This window comes from Bombus affinis, chromosome 14, assembly GCF_024516045.1.
Source record: "Bombus affinis isolate iyBomAffi1 chromosome 14, iyBomAffi1.2, whole genome shotgun sequence".
Taxonomy (NCBI): Eukaryota; Metazoa; Arthropoda; class Insecta; order Hymenoptera; family Apidae; genus Bombus; species Bombus affinis.
Window position 1 is genome coordinate 3,382,143 of NC_066357.1, and position 23,702 is coordinate 3,405,844.

The 23,702-nt window shown below is 41.2% G+C and overlaps 1 protein-coding gene and 1 long non-coding RNA gene across 9 annotated transcripts in view; one reads left to right on the forward strand and one right to left on the reverse strand.

The window, feature by feature from the left end:
• The window catches only part of LOC126924430 (uncharacterized), a 54,698-nt gene that overhangs the window by 18,431 nt on the left and 12,565 nt on the right, over window positions 1–23,702 (forward strand). The window lies entirely within an intron of this gene.
• Window positions 21,856–23,702, reverse strand: part of LOC126924382 (putative mediator of RNA polymerase II transcription subunit 26) — a 63,256-nt gene continuing 61,409 nt past the window's right edge. For 6 of the 7 annotated variants that reach the window (XM_050738790.1, XM_050738789.1, XM_050738785.1 and 3 more), the window contains exons 10-13: window positions 23,380–23,665; window positions 22,959–23,196; window positions 22,731–22,881; window positions 21,856–22,520 (exon numbers count right to left, since the gene is read on the reverse strand). In XM_050738790.1, the coding sequence (XP_050594747.1) occupies window positions 22,260–22,520; window positions 22,731–22,881; window positions 22,959–23,196; window positions 23,380–23,665 (936 nt within the window). In that variant the 3' untranslated portion in view covers window positions 21,856–22,259. Of the gene's footprint in view, window positions 22,569–22,730; window positions 22,882–22,958; window positions 23,197–23,379; window positions 23,666–23,702 lie in introns of all 7 variants that reach the window. The other variant, XM_050738791.1, reaches the window with a different exon arrangement.

Sequence of the window (23,702 nt, forward strand, 5' to 3'; positions counted from 1 at the left end):
GGTATACTTGTGCTTGCTTAAACTTCCGCGGTAAGTAGACGATTCGAAAATTAATTCGACAGGAAGCTACCGCGATTTAACCTTTAAGAGAATTGGCCAAGTTCCTCCGAGTTTCTCGGAGACGATAATTAATTTTATTATCTACTGTATACCGTACGAGTTTCTCTAATGATAGTTTTCACGGAGTATTATCTATAGCGGCACATGAGTCAAAGAAAGATTTGAATCGGGGGAGACTCATATTATTGTGCCTTGGAATACCAACGTTGCTTTGGTTTGCTAGGTTCAAAGGTAAACGAACTCCAGACAAAATATTGTAGCCATTATTTGTAATCGTCAATCGGAGTTACATTTGAGCTTTTTATAATAACACCGGTCGATACAAATAGACGAACATGGTCTCTAGGACAGTCATTGTAACGAGTCATTATAGCGAGCCATACAGTTGAACAGCGAGCGTAGAGTTGAACAGCGAGCGTAGAGTTGAACAGTAGCATTGGGCGAGAGACGATTACGACTGGCATATCTCTGTACTTGTACTTAAAGTGATTTTAAACACTGATTATTATAATTTTATCATTCGTCTCTTTAATAAACCAACCAATAAGTTTAATAATAAATCCATCTCATATTTAAGAATTTTGACTATAATATCTTTGGAAGAGATAGAAATATTAGAAGATAAAAATCATATTATTTACGTACGATATCGAAATAAAATTATAGTTTAACATATGGAAAATAATTCTAAAATCTATAATATAAAATATAATGTATTAACTGGCAATAAAAAGTCGCCCATGATTTTCATGTCTACGATACTTTCGGATAAAATAAAAAATTTTATCGAAGATTAATCAGGACAAATTACAATGTATCAAGGTTCTTGTTGGATTGAAATATTCTTGATAGCCTTTCGAGATATTAGCGTTAGATACCATTTTCTCTGAAACCTGTCAACGATGCATCCTATGCCCAAGGAGCACAATATTCCAGAATAACGTTCGATTAGCGTTTCGCTAGCCTGTGAATCGTGAATCACGATTGAACGAGCGTACCTGCCGATTCAAGCCTGATGCGGAACAGCAGAGAGAACCATTCTGCTGGCTTGTATGAGAGAACCTTCATCAGCTTATCGCGAGGGAACATTATACGTGATCATTCATACGAGATGAACCGCAATTGCTGCTAGTATTTACAAGGTACAAGATAGAATTTTATCTCGTAGGTATAACCCACAGGAAAATATTTCACGATGATTAATGATTTCTGTCAACAACACGCGCCTCTTCCCGTCCATTTTTCTTCATTACGTACGCGATACTTGAGAACAAGGAAATAGATACAAGGGAAGCCAACTAACGTTTTTCAGAAATTCCGCTCATCTTGTGTCTCAAGACCGTCATGAGCGTCACGTTAATGAATCTTAATCGTTGACTTTCATTATTGTTCCTCGTTTAAATCCGAAATCTCAAACAATCGTGCCAGGGATAAATCGACGATGACGTCTGCCTCTCTTATATTTCATACGAGATCCTTTAATGGAAAATTATAGCGTATCATTGATCGATATCAGCGATCGATGCCTTTCATTAATTACAAAAAGTAACGTAAAAGTACGCAAGTTTTATGTGATTACGCTGTGCGATATATTTTTCAAAACTCTTCTTTTTCGAAATGAATTTTTAAACGCATTACGTAACTCTATACAATTTGCGATATTCCCATATTTGTGGAAACTTCGTGACAACGTTGCAAACCTCGGTAACGCAATACGCAAACTTCATCACACGTTGCAATAAAAATAGGAAAACAGTGATGAATCGATAGCAAAGTTTGATATCTCTCTGAAAATAAACCCGGTCATAATAGCACGTGTTGGTAAACGGTCAGTCTTATCGTGATATCCAAAAATACACCAGAGCAGATCCCGGTGGCACGATAATAAACACGAATTGTTGATCAGGATTCCTAACGTGTAATCGTACTACGTAATATGAGTATTTCACGGTGGCAGGCATCGCGGATGGGGTAGTCTGCAGCGTGCAATCGAATCGCGCGATAAAAGGAAGGAAGGATGGCCGTGACGGGCGAGAGGGGCAAGATTAAAAGGTAGATAAACCGTAAAACGAGAGATGGATGGATGAAGCAAGGGAAAGGAGTCGGAGCGGCCTTTACAGTCAGACCAGAAGGAAGAAAAAAAAATATAGAACACGGATTAGAAGGGGTGGATGACTGAAGGTTGGCGTTGGCTAGGGACAAGGAAGACAAGTCGCACAAAGGGAAGCCGAGAAACGGAGAGGATGAAAAGGGGAAAAAGCAGGCAAAAGAGTTCGACTGGTTGGCGTAGGCAATGGCAAGCTTTTATCGGCAATCGCTGCCAGCAATTTCCGCCTTTATCGCCTATCAAACTGAAGGTATCCGGCTGTGCGAGTCCGGCTACGTCTCTGAGGCAGAACACCCTCGTTCTAGAATTGCGATAGCCTAATAGAGCGGCGAGCGTTGAGAGTAATTTATGCCAGTTGGTGCGTCGTGAATCTTCGCACGACTGGCTCGGTATACGCGACTTTTAAAATAACAAAGTAGAGACTGTGTGGTTACAACGATCGGTGAGTACAACATGAGACTACACCATATTACAATGAAAATCTAGAACACTGAAAAATAGCAAGAAAATCGTGTCACGAACCTAACTTCAAATTTACTATTGCTAACGACTTAACATCAGTAGACAGCGGAAAGGAAAGTTACTCCCTTCGAGTGAGCTTTCTCGACCCCCTTTTCTCGACCCCACGTGTTCTACGGTATGCAACGTACGCTAGACGCGTAGCTTCTCTAGAAAAATTGAATTATTGGAAAACGTGACGCGTTTCGCGTCGGGTCTCCACGGAAACTCGGGGAGAAAAACGAGAGTCGGGCTCGCGGGCGGCGGCAAGTTATGTCACCGGTTAACACCCGTACATTTATTATTCGGTTCGAATCGATAGGGCAATTACATCGCGGTCGATACAACCGGCTAGATTAATTTGCATCTCATTGAAAATTGCGATTCGTTAAAAAAAATGTAATCGATATGCTCGTATCGTAATCAGTTGTTTAAAGCATTTAGTTTAGCACGTAAATTTCAAATATTAATCAAGATTTTACTCAAAAGCTTCCGATTTTCAACGTGCGTAGTTCCTTTTCATTCGCCGAGTCGAAACGAGGAAAGATTGGCAAGCAGCGCGATTTTCTCCGTTCTTGTCGCGCAGAAATTGCTTTTGACGACGAACGATGATCGATTCGAAGTTCGGGTTATAAGCCTTTGGAGGATTGTAATTCCGGGAAGCTTCGAGCGCATCCACTGTCCTCCCCTCAACGACGATGGCACGAAGTTCGCGTGCACCAACCATTTGCGAGATTGCCAGCGAGAATTCCTCTCTATCTTCCGGAATGCTCGCGGATAACTCTTCGGCGAGTTTTCTCTTGTGTACTTAGGCAAAAGGTTAGAGATGTGGCGCGGGCGACTGCGCGAACAATGGATTTTTCCAGCTGCATTATTCATTCTTCGCCCTTTCCTCGCTATCCTACAGCACGCCGCTCGACTGTAGCTGAATTCGTAGTAATTTAAAGTAACCTTCGCCGTCGATTACGCTCCCTTTGTGTCGCCAAGGGCTTCGCTCGCGCCCATTGCGCTCTATTTCGTGACTGAATGCATCGCCCCCGCATTTCGTTTCCACCTCCTCTAACAGAATCCTCTGATTTTTTCGCTTGCCTTTGTTTAATTATTAGTTGCCGATGAAATGGTTGAATCTTTGATAAAGCAAATGTAACAAATATTATCTAATGGCATTGGGTATTATGTATATCATGAATGTCATAGAGTGCTTTTAGATGTTCGGAAAATCATCCATTTCATATACGATAATCTAATACTTGCTTATCTCTCTTTCCACTCCATCCGTGCAATAAGTCAGCGTAAAATTTGTAATTCAGCGATGTGGAATTGTTTGTCAGTTACACGAGTTATTTAATCTTAGGGCATTTTGCTGTCATATTTGATGCACGGACCTCGCTTTTAATTTCTCATTTCGTATTTTCCGACTGGAAACCCGATTTACGTGATAAAAATGAATATTGAATGCGCACGAGAGCTTTCTCGTGATCGAAACGCGGCGCTGCTTTTTCAAACAAATCTAAAAGGCCGGCGTATGTGCGCGTGCAAATAAATAACCAACCGCGCAAGCAATAACCGACGATGTATGATTAAATCTGTATTTTCCTGACGGTTATCGTACATTTACAACGTCAAATACAAATTTCATCGAAACCGCCGGAACGTTCGTCGGGTGGAACTTATTCCGAGTTAAAACAAGAAAAACAAGAAGTTCGTTGGAAGCGTCGAGGCGGGGATCATGTCGTTTTAAAACCTGACGTGGATAACCTTAAGGATAAGTTTTCTCGATAGATTCGCCGTGGAAGTTTGGCCGTGAATGAAAATGCTACAAGAAAAATGCATTTTTCGAAGTACATTATTCACCTTTAAACCCATCTGCCTCAACGTCGAAGTGCACGCGACGGCACACGTCCCGTTTTCATCGTGAATTTTTGAGAAAATTTTCGAACTCGACACTCTCGCGTTCGCGGCAGACGTATAATATTTGACGAAAAGATGAAACGTTCGATTCGTTTGGGGAGATTGAGCGAGAATGATAAATTGCACCACGAGAAGCGAACAATCTTCGAGTTCGAATGAAAACCGAATCGATGAGGAAAGGGGTATGCAATTATATCGTCGTAGATTCTTCGTGATTTCATTAAATCGTGTCTTAATGGTTTCCTGAAAGAGTTTGCCCGTTTCTCAGCACGCTGTAACGATATATATGATTCGAGCGACAATAACTTTTCATCGAGACTTTATCGTGGGACAATTTCTAATGAAAAACAGACGATCGTCTTTCTTTCCTCGAGAATAGTGGAAAACATCCAATGAAATTCTTTTCAGTCCGGTCTAAGGCCATGGAAAAAGATATTTATTCGACACGCGTTTTATTCGTCAATTAATGTGAAGAAACTTTATTATTATGTACCCGAATGAATTGCAGAACATGCTCCTATCTGGACTAACAATAAGTACACCACTTAGTTACGCCAAACGTATTCAAACTGCGGATATAAAAGCTGATTTGCTTATTTACCCGAGATATCGTTTCTTCTGTTATTCTTATACTCGTGCTCCCTTGATAGTACAGATGTTATCTTTTACTATCAGGGTATTTTCTCTTCCGTAGATATCAGGTGCCACGTTACGATCTTTTAACGTTCAAGCTCAATTGTAGCCAATTACGTTATGTTGACTTTAACGAGAAATATCGTTAATCGCGCCTTATGACAGCCCATTCATTGGAACGAAGTTCAGACAAGAGCAGCTTAATCACCAGCAGCTTACCAGAAGGCCTTATCGAAATGTCAAGCTTAATATCTGGAGATTAAACTGAAATTTAAACGCAACATCGGTAAACGTTCGAGGATTGTTAAATTAGATCATTCCATAAGTACAATTTTATTGATTTTCTGATTTTTCATGTTATCTTGTGGTTAAAAGGCTATATTTTAATATCACGTAATTAAAAAGAGGAATATTCGATCGAAAAATATAAGTTTTTCAACGATAAATGACGAATTCATACTACTCTCTCTCTCTCTCTTTTTCATTCAATTTTTCTGGATTGTACAAATTTATCGACCACCCTGTACGAACCATTATGATCCCTTTAAAGCCATTTACTCTGTGAAAACCATCGTTTGTGGAATTAGGAAAAATTATTTCGATTCCCATAGAAATTCCCGATTCTATCGCGAATGAAAAACAGCCAGGAATCCAATACAGGGGCCGTTGGGTGCACATTCAACTACCACACTGATTTATCTGCAATTGCCAATATCAAATACTACTAAATTATATCCATATCGCTGCATTCGTGCATCCCTCTTGCATTCTCCTTTCGATTATTATGATTAATTTGAAATACAATAAAACGATTCTCTTGTCGATTGTTAATAATTCGGGATACAGTAAAAAACGAAGAATCACGTATTGATCGATATAATAATTGCGCGCAATAATCTTAATGAAGATTAACCATACTTTTATGAAATATCTTCACATAATGTTGCGTAGAGACTAATCTTCGAATTATTTCTTTACAGTACTATTCCCTCCCACTTTTACATATCTCGCAGTGAGTGAAACGAATTTATTTTCGAAATACGTTGTCCGAACGAACTCGAAAAATTAGTTTCATTTTCGATTATGTCGTATTAAAATTCTCCTGTTTAATCGTGAGATATCATTAAAATCATGAGATCAAGAAAAATGTTGTGCTTGTCACGTTTCTCTCTTCTGATCTTCGCATAGTGTTGTATATCTTGCGTATTTCAGCGAGTAGAAAGAAAAATTTCAGAAGATACATTGACGCGAACTTTTACCTTAGCGTTGATGCAGGAAATTCATAGGGAAAGTTTCGAACAAGGCTCACGGAAGCGTCCTGTATTGGATTATCGATCGACAGGAGCGCAGGTACACGCGATGCTTCCGCGGCGTCATTAGCAGTATCGACGTTGCGAGTCATCTCCGATAATGTACAATGCGGGTGATATTCGCACTGACAACCGGAGCTCAGGATTATCTTCTTGTCATGATTAAACCTGTCTCTCGTTCTGGCCTTATCCTTTGATGATTGGAATAGGCGAGTATGCGAGAACCTGGCCGATAGATCTTTAATTTATTGGCTGCGAACTAATTACTTGTTAATTACAAATTCTAACTGGTGCGAATGAGCCGCTAGCTAGAGACTTCACTGATCTGGCTGCCATTAGCCAAAATATCTTTCCCCACGGAAAAAAAATGTTCGGTTGGATGGCGCAAACCTTTCAAAAAATACTATTAGTCGGTCTGGTTCATTTTTTGACTCGCGGCGATGCTCGATCGTTACGTTAGGACCGATACGACTGTTTGTGACAAGTTAGTTTCCACCGGTGCTAGACATGAAAATGTTTTATGCTTGTAAACGCAATGCAACCGCGTCAAAGTGCGTTTGTATGTTCCACGGTATAAAACTTTCGTGCGAATAGTTTGAAATTGATTTTACTCGTAAATGAAACGACGTGGCTTATGGAATAGTATATATACACGAAGAAAAAGGCGAATGAGCTTATTATATTTAACTCGATACAAAATAATGGTTTCTATTGGCTAATTGGTTATGATGACAGCAGATGGGAAATATATGACTCGCTTAAGAGTTCTTTCTTTATTTAGGATTGTACACCTGATTAATAAATCCTTTTAGGCAATTGTCTCATCAACCATCAGTCTGGTAAAACTCTCCTCTTGACAACAGTGTTTTAACTACCACGATAGTTTAAATTTCCCCTAAATGAACTTTCATGTGCGTACACGCTGTTAAGGGACGAGTGAGCACGTAAATTCGGCGAAAAGGTCACTTGAGATCGACTCGCGTAGCGGAAGACTGGAACCACTTGACCTGTAAGATGCACTCGCGTGTACCACAAAAGATTATAAAAGACCAAGGTCCGAGTTACCGATATATTTAAGTACATCGGCCAATGTTTGCAACTACGCTACAGATCGCTGGTGCATCAGGAAAGTCCGAAATCGAATTTTCGAAAATGTTTCGTCGTTGGTCGCAGCTCATGAATCCCGATGCTGTGGCTGCATGAATGCCACTCGCGTTCGACGTTCGACGCTGTTAGAAACCACGAAGGAGAATATGGCCATTCGATGCACTCTCGTCGTTCGAGTAGCGGAAGTTGGCCCGAAAACCGGGACAAGCAAAAGGAACAGCATGCCAGAGCTTTCGATTCCCTAAATCTTCTTAAGTTGTAGATAAGCGTCGCAGCGCATCTGCACGATGCTAAACTTTCTTAAGCTTCGGATGCTTACATGGGAAAGTTTTTCCATAAAGCCGACCGCTCGTCGTTTCGTCAGTTGGTGAATGCTGGTAAAAGAAAACAGAGCGTGACCAATGTAGAAACGACGAACCGCTCTTTACCGGGCCATTTTATCCGTTTATTCCGTCCCGACGTCCAACGTACGACAATCTGACTGGAAAATAACCCGATCGTTTGATTTCTTTTTTTCATATTTTTTTCCTTCCATCTATCTATGATTATACGTGTATATACGTACGTCTGTACACGTATTTCTTCATTTTCTCTTTTTACGATTTCTATCCCCCTCGTAGCGACTAGCGTCGTGTCCACCGATTGTAAATTATTGCCGAATCGTCGCGTTGCATCGACGAATTCGCCTCGGCGGAAAACGAAATTGTTATCTCCATTAAATGCACATCGACGCGCTGTGCTAATCGAGTCGCGCGCTGTTTACACAACGGCCCGATATTCGCTTTTAATTATTATTTACCGTACGAGACGATGCTGACGCGATCTTTTTCATTAGCCGCTCTTTTGTATGTATAACGAGCAATGAATTTGCCGATTACCTACATCCGTCCCCTACCCACCTTACCACGTAAAAACACGGCCCGTATATTCACAACAGTTGACGCCACGTCGTAAAAAATACCCTGACCTGCGTACTTTGTCCGTTAACCTCTGCTCGATAATTTATTAGAAAAAACACGAAGCGACAGGTTTAACGATGATCGAGATACAAGGATTACGAGGCGTAATCCCACGAAGGAGATAAACGCTGCCCATTATTTATAACGCCAGTTGCGCTGCCGACTGAATAATCGATTTTACATAATAATAAAGCGCCGTGGACGCACCTATATATCATAGAAGTTGTCAACCGGCGAGACTAGGATAACCCATAGATCACACACTCATCCGTGAACATAAATTACACGCAGAAACGACGGCGTCGGTCACCAACGTCTTCGATTCCGAGTTTCTCGATAGCATGCGATAGTCGTGTAGAAGTTTTCTTTCATCTCTGTGAACTATATCCGTCGTAATATTATGTGAAATCGATTTTTTAGGCTTACTTCAACTTTATATGCTACATTCGGACCGTTTAAATATCAATCGACAATTAATTTTGGAATATTCGATACTTTAGACATCTCTTGGATCTCGGACACGTTGCTCCGTGTAACAAATCGTGAATTTCGTCTACGTTTGCTCGGTACTTTCGTGAGTTACTGTGAACGAATTATGCCACCAGCTTATTGCACGATGTAATGCTATGAAAAAATAATATTGTAGTGTCGTGAGGAAAAAACCCGGTTAGAAACAAACCAAAACAATGTCGCGAGAGCCGCGGCATCGTCGGGTACATCAATGTGTCGTCAGTCCTTTCAAGTGGATAGTTTCGTGGAAAGGGCCTGCGTGACTCTGGACACGGGCGTTTCGGGAAACGTGTCCGATAGGACGGAAAAAGACAAAGAGATGCTAAAGGCAGTGTTAGTTGAGAAGCCGGAGAGAAGGAATACAAAAGGCGTACAGTGTGAGTTGAGAAGCGAGAGCGAGCGAGCGCAGAAGCCGAAGAGTAGAGTTGTAGAGAGATTGAGTTGTTAGAGTTATAGAGTTGCGAGAGTGATTTGAGTAGAAAAAGATTTTTGCGTTTAGTTCAAGTTGAACATTTATCGCTCTCTGTCCAATTAATCTCTGTTATTTTTATTTATCTTAAATAAACAGTATTAGGAGAATTTTACAAATCTAAATTATCCTAATCCTATCCTTTTCTGATACTACAATATTTCATCCGATAAACGAAACACCTTACGCATTACGAATCTATATTTCGAATTCAGCACGAGATGCGTGTGTTTTTTTAATAATAACACTAATGAGCTTCCGATGATGATGAAAAATTACCGCGACATCAAACAAATAACCACAGGCAGTTGTATACTAAACTCTGCGCAAATTACGAAACCGCAGACGCGACCGCCGCTCGTATGTTTACGCATAATTGTCCAGAATTTAATTAGTATTTCCGTGGAGGAGTATTCGAGGTTTCGCGCGACCATAACGGTCACACGAAATGCGTTAATACATCGCGTGCTCCGCGGCATCCAAAACTTCCGTGGCTGAATTTCGGAAGACTGAGTTTGAAGATCGGAACCATCGAAATCTGATTAACAGCTAGGTCACGGGAAGAAAGAAGGATCCGAGACTGTGCAGGCGGCGAACAAAACACATTTAAGTTCGGTTCAGAAGTTTGGTTCGATGGGCACGCGATATCGCCAGCTGATTCGAGAAACGAACATCGGATGTAATTGTATCTTCTGTAACGTTGTTTTTCGCTTGCTTTGCTTCGTGTACTGAATTTTACTTTTTTCCTCTTCCTCTCTCCCTCCCTCTCTCTCTCTCTCTCTCTCTCTTTCTCTTGTTTAAATTGCCACAGAAAACACCTTGGATAAAGTGTTACGGCAAAACAAAGCGGAGCGAAAATATGTCCTGCGGCTGAATAAAATGAAAATACGCCAGGGTTCCATGAAAACTGCGATGTTATTGTATTATTCTTTCATAACTCTCTACAGTGGTCGGACCACAAGGAATGCAATAACCGAACGAAGTTCGATAAGAAGCATGCTCGAACATTTTCTTCTCTGCTCGGCGTACTACGTTTGCAAGGCTTCGTTTCCCGTATATCGGATTAATATTTCTACTTTCTCCTCCTTCCACTTTTTCCTCTTCTTTCACTTCCAATCTTTTCCTTCTGTTGGTTTTTAATATTAGTTAACTTGGAATGAAACGAAATTACGTGAAATTTTAATTGTTCGTTTCATACTGCCTGTCGTTTTTAAGCAATTAATCCTGGTAGATTAATTCGACTCTGGAAACTGCTATTCAAATTTCGTCGTTATACGTTTAATGATCTTTGCATTTTAATATTCCCTTTATGCTGCCCGAAACTGATGACTTTTAATATAAAAAAAAAGTTTAATATACAATTACTTAAAACCCGTATTGCCCGGCGCTGTAACGTAACGGGCGATCATTATTCAGCGATGTCTGACCAGGCGCCGACCCATTCTACTTCCACTAGCTCGTCTCTTCGCTGCGACGCGCAACTTAAAAACTTTTCCCACCTGAGCTCATCGATCAGTTATTTCCAACTATTCGTTTCGTTCACACTTCCAGGCGATTAAACACCTTAAAGGGCAACGATTCATCTCGCCGCTGCTGCAGCTAATGTACGTGACGTCATTGGAGTCGGAGTCGAGCATCGATAAGCGACGAGTATATTACACGTCAAAATTTCAACGTTTGTAATCAACGTTTATTTTTGCCAGCTGGATGAAAATGTTTAATATCATGATACGGTCAAGCTGACCGCTTAATTAACCTTTCTTTGGTGCGCGGCTATTAAAAGTCCGACACGTCTCGCGGTAATTGAAATCTCGCGAGCGAATTTCGACGCCGACCAGGTCTGTCTCGCTCGTGGCAATGTTCGGCGGCAGCGAATTCGAAAATTTCATCCGGCCTCGTTCGTTATACGTTGCTGCCGACGAGAGAGGGTCACAGTCACTTGTTATATTAATGGGGGAAACGTTTAATTGCGTGATATGTTTTGCGGCGACCGCTTAATTAACCTTTCGTCCCATGAACCTCGAAACGCGCCCGTAAATTCTCTCTGATTTTCCTAGCCCGAATTCAGCTTCCAGTTTACTGTGTCTAGTCACGCCCGATCTCATCGTTCTTTCTCCTTTCTCTTCTCTTTCTATCTTTTTTCGAACATTTTCACCGAGGCAACAATGAAAATCGTTCGACGAGGTATCGCGAAATTATCCGACAAGAAACCGTCCATCGGGGTCAATTAATTTTAATGAACGCCGCAGTGCAGCTCGTTATACGGGACCCAGAGCATGTTTTATCGGGCAAATGAACCGTCATCCGGCTACAAAGCTATCCGATTCGCGACACCACGTTGTTATTACTTTTAAGATTCGTTTTCGTTCGATCTTTCGAATCTTCGACCAATGGTCCGACGCTCATCACTGTTCCGATTACTTTCGAGTAGTTACAAGAAGCGCGAGTGTTCTCCAGATATCGAGAAGTTGCAACATTCGCGAAACTTTTATTCGTGCCAACATAGTCGTTCGATAGGTCTACGTTCTCGCTCTCGAATAGGACTCGGAAAATGTAGATCATTCTAGAATTGTATCCTTTTGTTGGAACGCATGGAACGATAATAAAGTGAAAAGTAACGAAGGAAGCTTCGTAAGAATGCCGCTACTCGACTCTCTAAACGTTTTCACGAATAAAAACTGTCCACGAGGATGAGACACGAACGACAAACTTGGATAAGAATCAACAAAGTCTAAGGGTTCGTTGCCTCAACGTGTAAATCCAACATTGGTGACATTAACTTACAGGAATCTGGAGGCGCCAGTGCTCCGCTCGTACGTTGAAATAGTGTCGCGCGTGTAGTTATCGATTGCAGGTGCTCGTTTTCTTCGCGTCTTTATCCACGTCCTTCCTATTGGTATTCCTCTGACGTTTTTCTGAGACTGTTTACGACGAGATGCTCGAAGCCTCGAAAGAAGTTATACGAATGGGTGAAGTAAAAAATTTGCCCCAAAGTTGCACGTATAGTTATTTTTTTTTTAAGAAATAATGGCGCACGAGAGCGAAGAACACGTACCGCAGCGTATACCTGATCTGTGAGATTGCTTTCTTACTTGTTTCTTGCTTCTCAAAGTAATCTTAGGGCCGCGTGCCATCCTCTCGAGAGCTCGACCACGTGCAAACGGACTCGCGCTGGGAAATCTACTCCGAGTAAATTTTTCCACCAATTAAATTCCCACGACAGGTTCAAGCTGCCCCGGATAATTAAGAGAAACGTTTTGAAATATGGTCGCAACAAATTAGCAACGGTATCGTAGTCGAACGTATGAATAACGACAGTAATTATGATAGCGCGTAATTTAGCATCGTAATATCTTTTGCAATGTTTCCCGAGCCGACTCCGTGGCAATACGTGAAACAAATTGCTTCGTGTCGATTAACATCGTTCGATAATTTATTCACCGTTGACGGTGCCCGTTTTCAAAACGTATAAATTGCTACGTGTACAGTAGGTGAGCTGTTGTCGAGAAAACTTTCGCGAAAATTCGTTCGTTAAGGAAGGAAAACAGGGGTGGATTTCGCGGGAAATCCCCAAGTCCCGGGATCGTTAAGTCCCATGTGTTGATTATTTATCACGACTTTCGCGTGTAATTTACGAAATAACCAAGTAAATCTGAAATAACGCTTTTAGGTAAATAGCGCGGCGCAGTTCGAAGCACCTGTGTCGGTGCACTTGGGCCCAGCGTTAAAGTCGTTTGTCTTTCGACCGGTAGAATTTTGCTAGAGAACGAGAAACCGATTTCTGCGCGACTGTCTGATCTATCAAGAGATAAAGAACAAATGATTTTCGCCGTACGATATCGATCTACCCTTTCTGGTCTCTGGTTATAAAATAAATTTGATATATCGTCCTCAAGAAGTTAGCTCTGGCAGTGTTCTAGACTTTAAACTTTGTGTTAATTGAACGTAAACTTAGATCGAAGTGGAGTTTTGGTTTCGGTTATATCTACCGCAACATACTAGACGTCTCTATGGGGTCTTCCCTTGCTGTTTTATAGACGCATCTTGCATGCACGTCATTATCGTAATATAGAAGGTGGTATTAAACCAGCATGGCGAGAGAATTTGTTTTTAAGCAAGCAAGAGCAGAGGCTGGAAATTACGTTATAACCATTAATACGCAAGAGGTAAAAGGGAAAATTAATTCGATGACGTTTCTAATTAACGCAGGCATAACATTCAACATTTGAGTGTTCTCGATTTGCTTGCGAACGTATACCATTATAACTCGGTAGCCGGGACCTCTCCATTTTCCATAACACGATCCATGTTTTCAAACTAACAATGTCCCTTCTTCGCTTTATCAACTTTATCGCAACATTGTTTCAAAATATCTGATCCTCGGATGATCGCGTGACGATCTTGTCTACAAAGATAACATTACATCGTCACGTTTATGTTACAATGTTCACAGTCTCTCGAGTATTTCAAGTTTTTACAACAATATTGCGAAACATATCTTGATCCTTTCGAGAGCATAAATATTTCTCGATACGGTAACAAGTTTTTTAATACGCGTGTGTAGCAAAGAAAAAATCATAGGAGTGATTTAAAAAAAACGAAATTTATTTTTTCTATCGCGAAATCTGTTGCTAGAACATTATGCAAGGATATTTATATTAATAAATATAAATAAAGTGAAGAAAATATAAATATAAATAAAAGTATTAACTTTTATCTTGTAAAACTTCGCTAAAGACGGTCCAGGTACGCAATCCAACGTTGCACAGATTTTGCGACGATATCTCGAAACCTTCGATATAACGTAATACGACTCTAACTCTTCGAACGTCGATTTAAACTATCAAAAATCATTCTAAAGTTCGCGTAAGACGATCCATCGCGCATAAAGCCATCGCGTTCTATCGCATCTTCTCACGTAATGTATCGTGAACGTCGAAAGCTACCGACTGTTGAGTCATTCCTTGCTACGAGGCTTCCATCTCCGTGTTGGAGTGTCGAAAATTGAACAATCTCCTATGCGCCGTTCACGTCGACCGCACTGTTTCACGCGCATACATTACGTGCACACTCTCCACTGCACATCAGAGGTGCGATGCCGTTCTAGCTGTTCAGAGCGAGAGTTGCGAGCGTGTATCAGGGCTGAGAATCTGCCTCTTCCCTCCAAAGAGGCTTTTAGCGCTTTGCACCGCACCGCGCGTACACAAGCGCCTGTATACGCGCAACCCGAACTTCTCTGCGGCCAGCGTGTTGCTCGCTCGACTACCTGCTACTTGTAATCAATGTAATTCACAGGATTACACAGCCGGATGTAGGTCGTGCTACCATCGTCGCCGGTTACTTGCCGTTATCGTTATCCCGACGACTTTTCTCACCGATGCCAGACGGCTGTCGTTTACGTCGTTACGAAAGCGTTAAGATCGATTATAAGTAAGCTAGAGAGTTCCAGACACTTACAATTGTCATTGATTACGCTGTTATTAGCAAATACGACTATCTGCATGATACGTACTACCTACAATTCCAATAAAAAAGGGGAATTTGCTATATTTTTATTAACAGATGCAATTACATTACGAAAGCATTCCAACACTTGTTGATACCTTTCATAAACGTATTCTGTTATACGAAACATTTTGAAATTTCTTTAGCACTCTTGTGAGGCTCTATACGTGTATACATATTCTCAGATTTGTTTCAAATTTTACCAATATTAAAATAAAATTATAGAAATTACAGGATATTTATTGCAAACATACACTTCACAAAATTCTTCAGGCATGGATACATATTAAAAGAAGAAAAAGCTTGTTTTTCCCTTTGGACTTGAACGACCGTGTTTAATGTTCAACATTAATATAATGCCAGATACGACGATTTGTCATCGATGGTAGGAAAACAAGAAAGCAAAATGAAAATATATCGGGGCCGCCTCTTTCAATAAATTGGCCATCTTCCGCGCGACTACGCTTTAAGGAGCGCGCAAACACCATTTATTCGTTTAATTTCGCGCTACGATAAGGTAGCTGGATTTAATGTCAAGGAACAAAGTGGCAATTAGGTGATAATGCATTCACGGCTTCGGTGAATTCTCGTTCAATAAGCCTCTTTAGACTTTCGCGTACTTTCTATTGTGCCAGTCACGTATTCAGCGCACGTATACAGATACGTATATAAATTAACGACCAAATGCCATATAATCTTTTCGTGGAAACAAACATTTAAATGGTTTGTTAAAAATCTTATCAATGATATATTAAAATCAAAGGGACGATTTATCAAAGTTTTAATTATGCTTCTCTTCTTGGCTCTACGTATATTACCTACACTGAGAATTATATTTTAATTTTTCAAAGCAAGTTCTCATTTTTGAACAAAGAGTAACCTCATTTTTTCTTCTATTCTACCTTAACATGAAATTAGATTTAGTCAAAAATAAGCAAGTGTTCAGGAACTTTCGAGTAACACCGTATATCACGTTACTTCTAGTAGACGAAGTTGCGAACGATACTCTTTCAGGTTTTTCTTCGACGTGAACTTCAGCTGCATGGAAATGGGCTTGAATTTTGATTTATCAAGCCCGGTTAGTCGATGGAAAGGGTAGAAAATGTCGGACACGATAGAAGGCATGGGGTGTTTTCGATTGGCAACAAACGGAACCGCCCTAATAGCACGGTACCCGTTCGTGTCAGTCCAATAATGCGAGATAGACGTACTGGGAAAGCTTTCGACAGCTTTCAACTCCGCCGAGTTTATATAAATAACTGCGGCCTCTACAACACCCTCTACCATCACAAGAACGTGTAGCTTTCGACCAACGAATTTCCAGGGCGAATATGCCGGGCACACGTACCACGAGTGTACGCTACTGCCACATATTTGTCAATGATATCGAGTTTTGCTCGAATGATACAACAATGATACGAACTAGCTGCAACAGTTTCAGAGCAACGTGGTATAAAGTTGAATGGCGTTTCGTACCCTACGCCACAGCACGAATTGAAAACTTACACGACTGGATCCCAATTTCGACGGGCCGAGCTATAAACGTTTGTTATTGTTTTACAACGCGCTATTCGCACCTGTCGATGCGCCGATGCTGCTGTGGAAATAATAAAATAATCGGTTTCTGTTCCCATTTCATCGTGTATCCATGTTTCTCTCTTTTGTCTCTCTTTTATTAGCCGAATAAAGAAACATAATATCTCGCACAACGAGAAACACGATTGTTTCGTTTAAAATACGAACAATTTGTGGACTATACATAATCAACTTCCACGACGAGAAACAATCTATATTTCGTTCGAATCGACATACCAATTACGAACAATTTGCTGCTTTGGGTCTTTTAGCCCCTGTTCGTCGACAAAATCATTACCGGTTAGAGACGAGACAAATTAACAAGGAAGAACCTGGCTCGGTTTACTGCCATGGCGGAATAATCAAGCTTACGACATTAAACTGTTTAACGACGTTCGCGCTCCTTTGCACGACCCCTTTCGTGCAGCAGGTTGCAGCAAACAATTTGCGCCTGTTTTCTACCTGGCGTTTTCAAACGGAACGTTTTTTCCGCATAACTCTCATCACTTCCCGGAAATATATCGCGTGCATTGGCGACGATGTATTTTAAAAATCAATGCGGTCAGTTAGCTGAGCTGTTCAATTTTGTGTCTTCGGTTAAGTTACTTAGCAACGTTTTATTTATACGATACTGCGGTCGCTAATCGAAATTTTTAACACGTAATTTCAAGAGTGTCGGAATTTCAGCTGTTCCAGATGTTTCTTGCAAAAAAAGAAGATATTCAGAATTCATTAAGTCGCGGAAGGAAATCGGTCTAAAAATTTTGGCCAGTTTGACGCTTCCTAGCGTTGCTAAATACAAAAACGCTTTTCACTTTCATATCCGTACTTTTGGGCGTACGCCAAGCAACGCGAGCGGTTACGCGGAGAGACACGGCCACTGCCAACGCAAGGCCAAATTAACCAACCGGTAGACCAACGAAATTGACCTCACGTGCTTGAATCCGCCTCGCCAGGATAATCTGGATTCTCTCGTCGAGGCAAATTAAGCGCTGCTTTCGAAATAACTGCTCGTGTTTGCTTGTTTCTCGACAACATACGAAATTAGTAAACAGGTTGATCGACCAAAAATCATGTTGCCTGCTTGTCCAGCCACTCGTTAAGATATATATTCGTGTTTCTGCATTTTCCAAATGTTAATGAATAAAAGATAATGCATATTTTTCCACGAGAATAGTATGATACGTCTAAGTGAATTCTAACTCAAACATCCAACACGGTTTATTCAATGTACCATTTTGATTTATGCGTCTTTCTCCCATAGATCTTCGATTCTAGTAATTCAAAAGGGAATTATCGCGTTAATTTAGACATCAGTTATATACGATAGAATACTGGACTGATTTAGTAACGATGGGATTTCACACGTGGCCGAACAAGACTGCTGTAAACGTAACTTAATCGCATGGAAGTTTAATAAACATACCTAATTCCCCATCAACGCCGGATATTCTTTATTCATGCCAGTAGGAAAATCGTTCATCCGCTACTGGTTTATGTTATCGCTGTGCGTTAATCCTCGATCTGTAATAGAGTTAAACAATGCGGGTTGCGACATTTGAACCGGAATACACTACGTGTAAGGGAACGTGAAAATCCAGGTGATATCCATTGAAACTAAACGGTGCGTATGACGATTCGAAGATAAACACGTTACGCGAAAACGATGGAAAATAAGAATTCCGATAGTTGATCTATTTTAAACGAAAGAGAAAAATGAAAGAAGACCGGATACAGAAAGTAAACGATAAAAATTGTGGACGAAAACACTAAAAAAAAAATTATATAGACGCTCTGTTACCGCGACTATTTTCAGAGTTTTACAAGCTTTCATCGTAGAGTAAAGAAAGCGCAATGGTACAAAAAAGAGGAGAAATCTAATGGCTGGAAGATCGAGGGTAATTATGCGTTTTCACCGTCTAACGTCGCTCTTCTACTCGCGTAATACCATCCTTTGTTATTCTTTTTTCTAGCCTTTGGTAAGGCCAGCTCGTCGTCAACGTACCAAAACTTTGTTTCAACTACCTCTTAGCTCGAGTACCGGGTCTAAAGTGGGTCGACTAATTAGTTGGATACTTGAGCCATTCGCGTGTTACATTTTGCACCAAAAGGAGTGCTGCTTTTCTTCGAGGAATTGATGGTAACGATTATTTTTGACGTTGCAACAGGAATGCGGACGCGACGTTGTTAAAATTTAGTGAAATACGTCAACGTACGTATATCGTGGAAGTTGAAGTGTTGGCCCATTATGAAAAGAAACAATTTTTCTCACTAAATTGTCTCTCTAATGTATTCGAGCATACAGTATACGTAGGTGTGTACGTATGTACATGTAATAGAGGTTGGTAATTCCAATGTTCAAATTCTTTCGTTGATTGTATCTTTGGATCTACTTCAAGAATCTAGCTCTTTCGCTAGAATAGGTTTCGCATGCACGGTCACGCCTGTGCATACCAAAGACAATAGAAACAAACATACGTGCTCATCCATTTTGTGTTTGTTTAAAGTAATTTGCTCTGACTTATTATGATCTTAAATAGTTCTAAATCTTAATATATGTAATCCACTGCAATAAGTAGTCGTATGTGTCGCGATGCTTTCACGAAACACTGTACGTTTCACTTCACTGAAACTGGAAATCATTGGAGTCCTTCGTTTGGAGAAACACTTTATTCCCTATAACCGTTGCCTTAGCAATTTACATTCGCCGTGTACTGTCGTCATGTTTGCTCAAACAGTTTGCAAGACAAACGATGCTTCCGGCAGACGAAGTCGCAGACAAACGTTTAACAGAATCCACTCGACGTTCTTGAAGGAATGACGTTGTTGTTCGATCCTGGCTTCGTCTTGTTGCGCCGATAGATCAGAATCGAGCGCGAAGCGTTACGTACCTGTTATGGAGATGGATGCAGTCAGTCACCTACAATTTCGATGCCGAGCACTCCGCCTTCTTCGAGTTCGTGCTGCTAAAAGCACGAAAACTGAAGTACGTGCCATTGTTTTCCGTATCTGTCAATGCTAACAACCGACGCGTCGCGACGACATTTCGTCGCGTCTGAGACTTGTATTACAGCAGGCGTCCTGACGCCGTAAAAGACGCAGTCGAGAGCCAAAACGACGATTGTTTTTGCCTGTAAACTACGAGCGAAAATGATAAGCTGTGAGTAATCGAGCTTCCATCGATATTAAGCATTTCGTGTACTACTTCGGCGACGAAATTAAAAAATCTAAATTAATCCCGTTGACAGTCCTGACAATTATATCGACAATTCAGTAATTGATCTATTCAATTTATAACAGATAGCATAAAGCCAATGTATTTATAGATAATTATCACGTCATTCGATCGACCATATCATTTGGTATAAAATGATCAAAAGCAGCATGGCGTTTAATCTATTGATTTAACACATTCGTAACTGATAATTTTACTACAGTCTTATAATACGAAACCGCACGATTTTGTAATTTAGATCAACAATAACTTTACATTCAATTATCAGATGTTCTGCAACTTTGAGATAAATACAAGAGATTTTCGTTTCATTAGAGTATACTGAATAACCGTATACTTTAATCACGCGAAGACCTAGAAATATTGGCAGTGATTTTTAATGCGACTTCGTTCCCATTGTCTTTTTCTTCAAGAATATCGTTCCAACATGGTTCCATAGTAAATCTCCGTTGGAGAGCATTAAGCGTCACCTCAATATCATCACGGCAAACAGATTTCAATAAGACGGGCTTAAATTTCCTCTGGAAGGTTTTTGTAAACCTTTAAAGCGGTCTGCCAACGGGTCAACCATCAATTTCTACCCTTCCACCACATATGACGTATCGTCTTGAAAAAAAGTGTTCGTCTCTCGTTCAAGAGCGTTCGAGCTGCCAGGAAGTAGAGTCGAGGGTAGAGTATGCGACATCTATGCCACTCAGCCCGAACAGAGCCACGTCCGGTCAATAATTGGTATATACTACTAGCTGGGAAACTTACCTCGACAAGAGGGACTCGAGTGTCGCAACAAACAAGCAGCTCTTTATTTCGTAGCAACGGACGTTCAAGCCCTCTTCAACCGGAACCTCTGTTTCGATAAAACATTCAATAGAATATTTTCTTCCAACCCTCGGCACAGCCCTTCAGCCTTTTCTTGACGAGAAAAAAAAAACTATTTTACATTCGCTCACAGCAAATCTAGATTTGTCCGATTCCTTCGGCTTGGAAAATTTTTCATGAATATTGGTTAAGCATGCAGAGCAGCTTCGTTTAAAAATCGTCTCTCCGAGGCGAGTTATTAAAAAGGGCTGGTTTACGAGATTCCGCGAGCGTCTCGGCGTCCACGGAAACGCGTCCATCCGGCCTGCTTTTGTACGTGTGTGTATGTGTGTGTGTATGTATGTGTATATGTGTGCCATTAAATTCATAAGGTTTAATTAAAAACTCGTTTCTGCTCGGCGCGCAGGTAACGCGGCATTCCTGCGTGGTCCAATTCCGTTGCTGGAAAAAATGCGTCTAAAAGGAGTTGGTGGGGTAGGAAGGGTGAAAAAGGTGGACAGGAAAAGGCAGAGGAATTACTTAGAACGTGTTCGGGAACCGCGCCAAATTTTTAATCCGTTGTTCGAGAGGCATCGGAGCCACGTGTCGCGTATTTCACCGAGCCCCGCCAAAAAATTGCATCTTCCGTCGGTCGGCATTCCGATTATTGATTTATCGAACTACCAACGCCGCACGTCGTTATTGCATTAACGATAATACGCGTTCGATCTCGTGCGTGACTATTACACGGAATTTGTTGTATCGGATACTTGGCTTGGATTTCGCGCCGCGACGTTGATAAATCGACGGTACCTGGTGCCACGCGAGAATGTGTGCGTTTGCGTGTCGTACAAGCGGACCAGTGTTTCCAATAGAATGTTAGAGCAACGATCGGTAATCGGTGCCTTTTTTTGTCGACTCGTGGGTGATCTCTGAACGCTTAGATGTACGTTGCCATTTAGAAGTTAAGATTGAGACAAACGAACGAGCTTTCTAAAGATTTAAGAGAAGACGCGAAGCGGACCTTTAAAATAGAAGTATTCCTTACGGACCGAAGTATTAACTTAATAATAGCCTTTTCGTGTCTTCGATATTTACGGTAATAACCGCGCAACGAACGCTTCGGTAATTTAGCGTTTCCACTTAATCGGATCAGCTATAAAATTGTTCGCCAGGGGGAATACGTCAAATAGCAATTGTCATTTATTTGTACAAATATTTAATAAGATTACACTCGATCGGGGACGTTAATCGAAGGTAATTATCGTTCTTAATTATGAACGAGAACGTTCGGTCGAAAGCATCGTCCCACGCGATCTCGCTTCGAACGAGCGTTGATATCCATTCGGAGCCTCGCGTTTTCATCTGTACAATCGCGACTATTGTCCAGTTTCGTTCGAACAAAACGTCGTTCCTTTCGATCGTCTGAAAACTGTACACGTTTCTCGAATTTGGAAAATCTTTAATACACTATTTGCCAGATGTATAAATATAATTAAATAATATTTCGTCTATGAAAAACTGGTGGTCGATTCTGTTTGACTTCGTCCCTGATGACGATCGTTTAAAGAAATAGAACGATCGTTTAGCGAGTTCGAACCAGACGATTCCGTTGCTCGTCCAAAAGCAAGGACGCTTCGCCCATAATTTTCGCACTGGTTCGAACCAAGAATAGCAATTGGTATTCGTCGGTGACGGTGAGCGGCGCCCTTGTCCTCACTAACGCGTGAAGAACGTTCGCTCTTTCCAGATCCAACCATCTTTGGAGGGTAACTTCCCTTTCCCGTGGACCACCGAAAGTCACGTCTGCGGGACCCCACAGAGAAAATTCCAGGATGGATTTCACCTACGTTGAGAATATAGATTTTCGTTCAGTTCTCAATTCTTCCAGATTCTAACACAGACAAATATTTTTTGTCGTCACTGTATATCGCCATCGAATATTTGACATTCGCGTGACAGCACTGTAATATCGCTAGTCGTCGTAGCGTTCATCTTTGAAATTATTTGTTTGTTCGCGAAAACAGACAACCGACGACGTTCTAGTTAATTTTACCTGAGACAAGGTGACTGCCTTCTCCCGTACGAGCAGCTCCTGAATCAGTGGCAGTCTACTGGCCAAGTTGAGTTGTTGAAGCGCCACGAGCGCGCACTGACACAACGAAACCCTCTCCTCGTCGCGTTCCTCGTTCGTCTCCACGTTCAATCTGTCAAACGTTATCGAGCAATGAGCGAACCAATTTCGAGCTGGCGTCGAGCAAGCTCCTTCGACGCGTTTACCGACCCTTGAAGAAGATAGAGCCTGTAATAGGCGTCCTTGTCTTCTCTACATAGAACCACGTTGTTCAAGCTTCTCGCAGATTCTTCGATTCCTCGCGCTTGAAGGCTCTTTAACGCTGTGACGAATTGAAGGAGCACGAACGATGCTTCCCTAATTGTTCCTTCATCGTGCAAATCCTTGATCGTCGCGCCGTATAATTGTATCGTGTTCACTTGTAAACGCGGCAGTACAGAAATGGTCGCTGAAATAATAAAAACGATTTTACGGTATCGCGAATTTAAATTTTCATATTTTTTACGGAATTTAAGGAAATTAGAGCGTTTATAACGTTCGTAAAAACTGTCGTTTGGCCCTTAATGAATTAATATTGGTTCGTGGCAACGTGTACTTTAAAGAGGGAAGGATAAGGAGATCGATAAAATACCTTCGAGCTTCTTGTTCCCTCGTAGACACGTCTTGTCGGTAATTTCCCTCGGTGGGCTGTCTATAAACTCGATTATAGGTGCCAAATAAAATTCCTTCCGCGACACATGCGTAGCCAGATCGAAGGCGATGCACAAGGTGACGTTCAGCTCGTTCCACGTCGCCGAGCAAAATATTCTTCTACCGACTGTGATCGACGTATTGGCGTCGATGCCGAAGTGGCTTACACGCGGATTCGTATTTTTCAACGCTCGCAGCCCCGCAAGCATTTGAGGCGTTTGGTTCAGCTGCAACAGTAAATGTACGTCCCATGCATATTCTATG